We start from the raw sequence: 10533 nt of genomic DNA on the forward strand, positions 1-10533 counted from the left end.
ACCAGGATGAAGACAGGGAGTGCCCAGGCGTGGGACCCTTTGTCCTCGTGTTCATTTTCAAACGGGCTGATGTTTCTCAGCCAGCATGTCAGTCCCTCCACCTCCTTTCTTTATAACACTGCCTTCAATGGCACCCAATGAGAAGCTTTTGCTTTGTTTAAAGAAAACAGTGCTGGTAAACACTCAGCCCAATCCCTTATAGTCATCTTGCTCTAGTGAGCCATTTTCCTGAGCTCCGCCCTTGAGGGACCAGCTCCCTGAATACCTGGGCTCAGCCCTGCCTCGGCCTTTTAACTGGGTAGGGGGCGGTTCTTCAGTGATGGGAGACCCTGCTTATCAGTTGCTGCCAGGTATCTGCCAAGGCCAACTCTTGACAGAGGGCAAGAGGGGTTTCCCCAGAGAATGTGGGGTACACAGATCATTGGACGTGCATGCTGACCGGTGCCAGGAGCTGCTCGCATGCCTGCGCCCACCCGAGATGGTGGTTCTGTGAGCCAGCCCACCAAGCTGGGAGGGGAGCTCCCCTGTGCAGGGGGTCAACTCTGTTAAGAGGTTACAGTGCCAGTTAACTCACTACAACAGGTTAAAGAAACTTCACTTGGATTGTGTATGTGCTTGCTGGAGCAGGATGAATTTTAAATAAAGTAACAATAAAACAAGGAGCTTGCTATGGAGGTGTGAGCAGTGCATGCAGGTAGCATGCACCCCCTCGAGGGTGGCAGGTGGGTGGGTGGTGAGAGGTGGTTTACCTACACGACAGGGGACCTGGAAGCGGGCTCGTTTCAGTTATCCCATGAGACCTGCTCAATTACGGACTGTCAGAGGAAAGAGCAAAAAAATAAGACACACACACAATAAATCCTATGTGCAGCATGCTTGCCACTCCCCACCCTCCGCCCGTCCTTCCCGTGGGGAGGCGCACAGGGGGCGGGGGACGCACGCTGGGGATTTGTTACTACGTGGTCGGGGGGCAAGGGGTGCAGGCAGCTTCCTCTCTGGAAGGCAGACGGCATCAGTGTTAAACTAGGGATGTGTGAGGAACAGTACAGACGCAGCGGGACTGACACAGGAGGGGGCTGGGGTGAATCCAGCCTTGGAGGTCCAAGGTGGAATTTGCTTCCAGCCCTACTTCTTGTAGGCCTGGCCCCTCAACTGTCACTGTCAGGAGGTGGTTCCACTGCTGCACGAAGGACACACAAAGCTTGAAGCCACCAGAACTGGCCCAGCAGGGTAAATGTGTGGGGCTGGGTGAGTATGGGACCATGGGGACCCTCCGCTGAAGCCCGTGGTGGGCTCTGACCATGAGCCCCACACCCAGGGGCTGGACTCCAGGCTCACCTTGGACCTGATGTTTCTGAGTTGCCGGCTGACACAGGATCTGTCTTTCTTCAGGAAGTCAGGGTTGCTTTTAGATTTCATTATATCTGAAGGAACACACAAACCCATTACTTTTTCCTAAAACCCTCTGGAACCAAACTGATGTTTAAAAATTTCCCAAGTTTTTATTGTTGTCACCACACACTGATGACGTTTCCTTTGAGAACTTTAAGGGCTTCAAAGCCAATAACCATAAAACCCTTGACATCTTTTTTGGAACAACTGAAAGCGTGAGAACAACCGGAGACTGTCTGTGGGGGCCTCCGGCTGCAGAGGTGGGCAGCGCTCTCCGTGGGGAGGGCTTGGGATGCCTCGCTCCGGGGCTGCACCTGAACTGCCAAGCGCACCTGGTAACCCCATTATTCACCTCTCCCTGCCTTCCTCCTGGGAGCCCAGGACTGTTGGGAGACAACAGTAAGAGCAAGCCCTTCACATAACCCACCCACACTGGACAACAACTCTTAGTTTGGCATACAGTCCTTTAGACTTGGTGAGCACGGCTACCTAAACAAATAGACATGGGGTTATAACATACCACGTATCCTGCGCCTATGGGGTTTCTTTCGCCTCCAAAGATTGGTACCTGAGCTAACATCTGTTGCCAATTTTTTTTTTTATTCTTCTCCCCAAAGCCCCCCAGTACATAGTTATATATTCTAGTTGTAGGTCCTTTTGGCTGTGCTATGTGGGATGCCAGCTCAGCATGGCCTGATGAGCAGTGCCATATCCGAGCCCAGGATCCGAACCGGTGAAACCCTGGGCCGGTGAAGCGGAGCGCAAGAACTTAACCACTCGGCCCTGGGGCCGGCCCCGCTGTGGGGCTTTGTTTAAACTTAATGTACTTATGGATCTCTTTCCATGTCAAAGCAGAAACATCCCCGTGACGGCTTTTAAGCACTGCACACAGCACTTCATCCTGTAATGATGCCGCAGTTTAAATCATCATTCATTTGCTACAAACACTTGATACAAATAGAGGACTGTGGAGGGGGAATCCAGTTTTTGTCCTGTATACAAGTGCTAAATATCCTTGTTTGCACATTTCTACTCCCTTGCTTTTTTCAGAAGTTACTCGGTAGTCATGGGACATATGCTGTCTCCCCTAATTCCACGTCTTCCTCTCCCACTGTCCCTGGCCATCCCGGGCTCCTCCTCAGACGCAGCCACTCTTACCATTTTGTTACCCTTCCAAAGTGAGTCTATAGCTCGATTTTAAATTTTGCAACAAACAGCCTGTGGCCTCCCGGAAAGACTGCTAACTTGTCCTCTCCGCAGCGATGCAAATGTTTTTTTCTCCACCCACCTATCAGCACTGCCACTATCACTAATCCTTGAGTGAGTTAGGACATCTTTCCAGTAGGGAGCATCCTCCCCTGTTCCCCTCTGCCAACATGGCCTTTTGCAGATTTTATGGTAAAAACCCAGGATCAAGCAACTAGTGAGAGCTGCTTCCATCAAACTATTGAGTTCTTTATGAAAACAGAAAAATGCAAATTGTTATTACTATGAAAGTACACATTGATAGTGTGATTTCCCCTCAAAGAGCAACAGATACAATGTCTGCCACCCGCTTGCCGAGAGGAAAATGGCTTCCCGACCCAGGAGAGCCACGTGGAAACCAGGATGCCTGCCAGCCCTGGGCCTAGCGCCACTCTGCTGTTCTCTGTGAAGGAATGTGAGTCTAAAACAGACTCAGTATTCCTCTGCTTTGAATAAAGTGCCAGTAACTCTATGACTGAATCCCCATGAGTTACTGAGCCGTAACCCAGAGCCTGAAGAACGCACCATATCCTGACACAGGAGTGTTTTCGGGGGATTTTTCACCCAGGGCTTCCGTCGCTGCTTTGAGCTGCTCTTTCAGCCTGCTGATGTCACAGTCAGCCTTCGCCCTCACGATGCTGAGCTCTGTGTAGATGTCTTTGTACTTGTCACTAGCGTACTTCTTGTCCTTGGGGATAAGAGGACAGAGCAAATGGTAATTATAGCCAGGCGAGGTGGTCTGTCTCCCAGGGCTGCGACGCGTCTGGGGACTGATGGGGGTGTGCCACTGGCAGCAGAGGAGGCAGGTCAACCCTGTCTTCCAGAGGCAGGAAGTGGACACAAAGTAAAATGGGCACAGCCCCGAGTCGCCGTCTGAACATGCTACAGAATCCCCAGGAGCTCAGACAAGTGCAGGCGCAGCAGTGCCCTGGGCTGCCCACCAGGCTGGTGCAGCCTTGACCCCTGAGGGCTTCCCTGCGGCTTCAGCCTGGAGAATCCCCTTACTGTCTTGGATTTCCTAAGAGCCAGAATGGCCACTAGGGATTCTGTCAGCTCCTCTCTGATTCTGAGAACGCCCTGGAGGAAACTGGAAGGCCTGGCCAAACTCTCACTTCCCAGAAAGAGGCTTCTCTCGAGTCTCACTGCCCCACCAAAGCACAGAGGGGCACAAGAAGAGCAAGGACACGGTGAGACCAGGTGGGCTCCCTAATTTGACTACATCTGCTTGCAGGCTGGCGTTTTAAGAGAACTCAAGTTTGAAACCACATTCCTCATGAAAATGAAATCTACCCTAGAATAGCCTATGACAGGAGCGTGCAAGGACCTCTGTGAGTTCTAGAGTCTCTGTCCCTACCCCCCCTGAGGTCTGTTCTCCAGGCCCACCCCTGTGGTGGTGTGCTATTACCCGCAGTGCCGTCTGTAGCTCATCCTTGAGAGAGCTGATCTCTTGTTTTAGGTACTGTATTTCCGATTCCTTGACCCGCAATAAGACCTAGAAGAGAGAGAAATTAGGGACTGACGTCAGGAGCAAAGGGACCTCCAGAGTCTCAAAAGCAGAGGCTGAGAGTCAGCAGAGAACTCCTTTCCACGCAGGGTGTGCCAGCAACCTTCTTCTCATGTTCCATTGAAATGCCAGCAAACAGAAACACTGCTCGCAGCTTAGAGAGTGCACACCAAAATAGAAGCCGGAGGAAAGAAATTTCTGTGACTCCTCCTGGACCTGAGAACTTTCCTTCTCAGTCTGGGGACCACGGTGAGCTCCTGGGACTGAGCCCAGGCATCCTATTCAAGTTTTTGTTGAACTCAGCCTCTCCCACATCATTTAGTAAGAGGCATTTTCATGATGAAATTTTAATTGAACGGGGAGAAATCTAAGTGCTGTCATAAGAAGGATGCGGTTTACATTTTAAAACAATCATTCTGGGGCCGGCCCCAAGGCCGAGTGGTTAAGTTGGCACGCTCTGCTTCAGCAGCCCAGGGATTCACCGGTTCGGATCCTGGGCACGGACCTAGGCGGCGTCCCACATAGCAAAACCAGAGGCACTCACAACTAGAATATACAACTATGTACTGGGGGGCTTTGAGGAGAGGGAGGAGGAATAAAACAAAAACGACTGGCAACAGATGTTAGCTCAGGTGCCAATCTTATAGAAAAAAGAAAAAATCAATCACTCTGACTTAAAATGAACCTTGTTGATCCTTAGTAACAGGGTATTACAGAATCTCAAGCAGCTGCAGTGTTCAAGTGGTCAGTGTTGGTGGCAGAAACAGAGGGGAGAGGGGAGGTGAGTGAGGATGGGGTTAAAGGTCCTCGCAGCTTTGTGAGGGGTCCCTACTCCTGCCATGGATCCCACACTGCCTGGCAGCTAACTGTTCTCTCTTGCTGTCCTGGGGTGGTTCGGATCTTTCCATGTTCTTCTCCTCCTGCTGTCTCCGAGTCTTGTCCCTGCAATGATACTGTAAACTATGGGCCACTCCTTGGCCCCCACTTAGGGCTGGTGTGGTACAGACCTGGGTAAAGAGGGGGCCTGGCTCTGAGCAGTACCTCTAACTCATAGGCGTCCTTGCCCTGCGTGAGAGGCGAGCCAGTGGCCTCTCCGCCGGCGTCCCCCGTCAGCAGCGTCCGTAACCGTGCGATCTCTGCAGCCAGGCGGTTGTTTAGCTCCTGGGGGACAGCAACACAACACAACAGGGATGCTCAGCAGAGTTGCTAGGGGCCACAATCACACAACATAATGAGGACAGGTCGTTTTCTCCTCAACAGGCAGAGAAGTGCAAGCGCAGAGGCCGCGAGCAGTGCTGTCACACCGTGACATTTTAGATTAACATGCAAGGTTGTCACCACCTGCACTTTACACCCCTACAAAAGCTGTTCACGTGGCTCTGTAATATTTGTAGAATTGTGTATGCAGAATTCCATAATCCTTAATCCCTTTCTGTCAACATAACTACTGTTAATTCGTTTTACAGTTTGTCCCATTTGAGTCTCTGCAGGATTGGGCCTCCTGCCCCGCCCCCAGCTCACTTTCTGTACCTTCTTTCCAACTGATAAGTGGTCATCTTAGGCCACTGTATTGCACTGCACTGCACTGCACCAGTCCTCAGACAGGGCGGCCTGGGCCCACAGAAGCCTCAAGCCTGGACCAGGCCAACAGGTCTGTCTGCTCTGTGCTGGGGAGGATGAGTGGATGGTGGTCTAACTTGGTACCCAGAGAGAAGCCTTTATCAAACTAAACCTACCTCGAGCCTTTCCATTAGCCCAGATTTTAAATGTACCCCAATATTCTGAGGAGAAGGCAAATTTTAAGAGAGTAATCTGACAAAAATAAACATGAACAGTGTATGGTCTTGACTGGGAGACATTTAAACACGGTCCCAGCCTTGGGGATGGGAGGCCGGGACCAGGTACAATGACCTTCCCAGACCCTGCCCAGCAACGATAAACCAAAAAATCCAGAGATGCTCAGGAGAAGTGAGACCTCTGAGAGTCTGCAAAGGGCTAGAACCAAAGTGCAAATCTAAACTGCGGGTCCCTGTGGCAGGATGGCCCGGGTTCCACCATCTGCAGTGAGTTTCTGTCCCCACTCTGTGGCTCAGCAACCTCAGGGCCACCTCGCAGGTGGGGCCTGACCCCTGCTCCAGCACAGGCTCACCTGGTTGTGGGCATTGAGCTCCTGGTTCTCGCGCTGGCACTGCCGCAGGGCCTGCCGCTCAGCCTCCAGCGCCTGGGCCAGGTGGGCGTTCTCCAGGCACTTCTGCGAGTACTGCTCCGAGAGGACCTCCAGCTCCCGCTGCACCGACTGCAGCTCCTCCCTGGGGAGAGGCCACCTCACTCCTCTGCCCTCGCCTGGGCCCAGGCCTCTGAAAGGCTCTGTGGCCCCTTGGTGAAACTTGAGGGCAACAAGCCACAAGAGGGAGAGCTGGGCAACAGAGGGCAGATCCTAGGCATTCTGTTGTCTCAGCAAGTTTGTACCCAGCTCAATAAGGGACAACTTAAAAAGTACTTCAGGCTTAAAGACATCTATTCTGTGTCCTTCCCCAGTCCTCTTCCAAGTAGTTTAATAGCCCCACAGACAAAATGGCTCTTATGACATCAGAAGAGAACTCAGTCACTCGTGCCAAAGCAACACCCTGTTTCTGAGATTAGTCAGACTGACGACTTGTTTTCAGCACTAACTTTTGAGGCGATCTGTGTCTGATAACCCAGTGCCAAACTCTGTCCACGTCAGAAAATCAAACCCTGATGACATCGTTCTTGGTCACCCCGGACTCCTTGAGAAGGGCTGTTTCTCCTACTGGTGGAACCAAGGACGAGGGGCCTCAGGGCGAGCCGTCTGGGCCTCACGCACCTGTCACCCCCCTTGCTGAGGTGAGTGCGACTGCACGGAATGGGAGCCCTGGAGAGGCAGGGACCCTGATTCCAGACCGGTGCAAAGACCCCCAGGAAAGGTTAGCTCTGCATGGCTCCCATGGCAGCCAACTCAAGGGCTCCCAGTGGAGTTAGTCCTATGAGGGAAACTCAAGAGCGGCTGTGCTGCTGTCTGCTCTTCACTCTCTCGCCTAGGAAAAGGGAATTGGCACACATGCTTTTCCACAAACACAGGGATTATGGCTGCTCTGCCACGCACAGCCATGGAGCATCAGGCACCAGGCACTAGACCAGGTCCCCTCCTCATGCGAGCTACTGAGGCAGCAGCAGCTGACAGAGAGAACGGACTCCAGGGGCTGGCCTCTGAGTCAGCCCTGAAGATCGGCTAGTACTTGTAACATTTCCTTTGCTGCATCTTATCCTTCAGATTATAGTGATTAGTTTCTGTTTATTTGTTTAAGTGACAGGAAGCCCACCTGGGCCATGAGAGCCACTGGCTCGCTGACCCTTGGACGGTGCTCAGCTCCTCAGGAAAGGATCTGAGCTGCCCTCAGCGCCATGGGCCTCCGCTACCACCACCCTCAGGACCTGCATCTTCATGGCTCTTGCAAGGTATCACTCGCCACCTGAAGGGCCTCCCACCAGCCCCTCCCCCCAGCCCCTCCCCCAGGGCTGCCTCCTTGGGCTTGAGGCTGACTCACAGGTACTGCCGTCGCAAGGCCTCAATGTCTGAGTTGACGCTGCTGATCTGGGACCGTTGGCTCTTCTCCAACTCACGCTCCATCTCCTCCCGGTGGGCGTTCTTCATGGCTTCAATGGCTGCAGGCAAGGACATGCCCATGAGCGCCAAGACGCTTGGGGTGGGGCCCGGCAAGGTCGACAGAAGGGTGTGATGTCTACCCTCTGTTAATGCTAAATCCATCAGTACTCAAGCTGGCCTCTCTCAAACCAAGTCTCTGAGGTAGACGCAGTCTGACAGAATTCCCAGGGAACTGCCCCCCAACAAAAGGGATACGGGTGCATTTTTTTGATGTTAGAAGAAAACCAAACTAATTAAATAAATGTCAATGTTAAATTCAAGCATGAGTTTACATAACAAACAAGCTTTTAGGCTGGTACATTTTCTCGATACTTATAAACCACTATAAAGTATAACTACATCAAGGGGGGGCACCACAGAGCTGAAAGCATTGTGCTTGCTCAGGGGAGAGCACTCCGGCGCTGTGACAAAGCCTTTCCGCCAGGTGGAAGCTACAGAATCTCTGTGCATGTTACAGGGCATGCCAGGCAGAGATGGTCTTACACTGACACGTGTGTGTTGGACAAATGCCACTGATCAGACTGATGAGGCTGGGGACAGCCCCATGTGTAGCTGGGTGCGCTGGCTCTAGGCTTGCAAGCTCTCAAAGGTCTCCTAAAACCAGCCTTTTCCTTGGAGAGAATTGTCAAAGAAGAAATCTCTTGGATAACGAAGCTTAAATCTCAGCGTGAGGCAGTGTGAAGGCCGCTCATGGCTCTCAGCTGTGCATTCAGCTTAGAAGTCTGCTACCTTTCCTGCCTTGGAGTTAAACCGGCCACTAGGCGCACCCCCACCTGAGATGGTGGCCGCAGTCTCCTCGGCTAGGAGGCGGTCCTTCTCCTCCCTCAGTTTCTCTAGTTCCCGCTGGTGCTGCCTCTGCAGGTCTTCAATCTTCTTCTGGTGCGTTTCTTCCATTGCTGCAAACCCTCGCTCGCACGTGGCCTGCAAGATATGACGGACTTTATTGATTTTTTTTCTTTAAGTTGTGTGTCTTGTTTAAGAAATAAACCAGCAGCCCTGCTCTTCCAGGCTCCCTGGTATGGAGAGCATGCTCCCTGAAGCTGAGCACTGAGCCAGGGAGGCCACCTCATGGCTGTCTGCAGACTCTCACTGGTGCACTGGGCGTTTTTATGCTTTAGAAAAGGGTGTTTACATCTATAAATTCTTATTTCTGTGATTGTTCTGAATCCCATTTCTCCATGGAAAGAGTTGGTTGTGAGGTTGCAGTGGAATTTAAAGTAGCCAACCCCGGGCCTTTACAGCATTACTGCCAGGTAGGACTGATTAGAGGAAGGGAGGGAACGTGCAAAGCCTCACTGCATCTGGTCTGAGTCACACAGGGAGCAGCTCTCAGTGCCAGTCACCACCGGGTGCTTCATGAACAGTCGTGAACAGGGGTGAGTCTTTGTCAGATGGAGGGAGCCAAGGCCATCCTGCAAATGATGTGTAACCCGTGAGAACCGGGTCTGGAGGTGCACGGAGCCAGGGGGCCCTGCCACTAACCAGCCACCCTCCCCTGGTCATTTAACCTGTCAGGTGTCCACTGAGGGAATCAGTTTAGGGTGTATGATCTCCTCCTTTCCAGCCTACGTCTTCCTTCCGTTTTCTTGAAGGAGTACAAAGAGGGGCATTAATTAATTAGGGACTGCACTAACTGTCCCGAGACACAAAACAGAGGAACTGCTCTCCAACCTCGTCTGTGCCTCGTTACAACCTGGGTTGGTTTACTGCCTGAACATGAGTGTGGGGAAAGGACACAGGCAGGCCCTGAGAAGGGCTCAAAGCATCCTACACAGCCACACTGGGAAGGCTTAGCAGAGTCACTCTTATCAACAGGGCAGGTGAGTGTGTCACACAGCTGTGAGGGTGCTGTGTGCAGCCCTTTCGTGTATGGAAGCACACTTTCTGTCTAAATCCTTTGCACAATCTGTTTCAGATTAGGGATCAGGCCTTTCAGTGATTTTTAAAAACTGGAAGAATGTGGTCATGTTACATTCCAAATGCAAGCATGCAGGGGCCACCCACTCCCAACCCTATACTGTTTGGTCAGTCTTCCTGCACACGGATTCAAGAAATCAAATTATCAGGCTTGGGTGTCTTTGTTTGTGCCCCACAGTAACTAAGGCCTTTCTGAGATCCTCCATTCAGTATTTTCAAACTCAGGGTCACAGTCTGGACTATACTGCAACAGATCTACTCTACAGGGCAAATGGTCTTAACTACTGTCCACCAGTCTCTGGGCAGTCCTCCCCCCGGCGGCTCCCAGCTGGAAGCCGGCAGCCTCCCCTCACCACCCTCCTTCCACAGGACAGCTGGAGGAAGCCCAGAGCATGGCCCCAGCCCTGGGCCCGCCCAAGGCCCTCGCCTTCCCTCCCGCAGGCTTTGGCTCACACGTGGCTTCTCAGTTAACACACAACTAGTAGGTCTCATAAGGGTTAGTTGCATTTGAGTGCTTTAGGTCACTTAAAGGTGAAGGTCAGAAGTCTTTCCACAGAAACACTGAGGTATCTTTAAAGATCAGCTGCTTCCTTGAAGAGCACGTGTGTTAAAAAATGATTAATCTGTAAACAAATTTCAATGTTTAAGCCAATAGTCCCTGGGATCAGTGGAAGTTCCTCAACAACTACTGTGTTAAGCTGTGAGGGAAGGTGTCAGCCTGTGGCTGTCAGAAGAGGAGCTGGCAGGCCAGGACCGCGGTCTCCCTGACCTGGGCACAAACCTTCACAAA

At 52.1% G+C, this 10533-nt stretch overlaps 1 protein-coding gene across 15 annotated transcripts in view; it reads right to left on the minus strand.

Annotated features, from left to right (window-relative positions):
• MPRIP (myosin phosphatase Rho interacting protein) overlaps window positions 1-10533 on the minus strand; it is a 145046-nt gene that overhangs the window by 10276 nt on the left and 124237 nt on the right. For 6 of the 15 annotated variants that reach the window (XM_070563684.1, XM_070563687.1, XM_070563681.1 and 3 more), the window contains 8 exons: window positions 8600-8747; window positions 7708-7825; window positions 6291-6450; window positions 5183-5302; window positions 4043-4129; window positions 3163-3325; window positions 1339-1424; window positions 750-815 (listed from right to left, as the gene is read on the minus strand). In XM_070563684.1, coding sequence (XP_070419785.1) covers window positions 783-815; window positions 1339-1424; window positions 3163-3325; window positions 4043-4129; window positions 5183-5302; window positions 6291-6450; window positions 7708-7825; window positions 8600-8747 — 915 coding nt within the window. In that variant the 3' untranslated portion in view covers window positions 750-782. The remainder of the gene's footprint in view (window positions 1-749; window positions 816-1338; window positions 1425-3162; window positions 3326-4042; window positions 4130-5182; window positions 5303-6290; window positions 6451-7707; window positions 7826-8599; window positions 8748-10533) is intronic. The other 9 variants (XM_070563683.1, XM_070563686.1, XM_070563680.1 and 6 more) reach the window with 2 other exon arrangements.

Source organism: Equus przewalskii, chromosome 10 (genome assembly GCF_037783145.1).
Source record: "Equus przewalskii isolate Varuska chromosome 10, EquPr2, whole genome shotgun sequence".
NCBI lineage: Eukaryota > Metazoa > Chordata > Mammalia > Perissodactyla > Equidae > Equus > Equus przewalskii.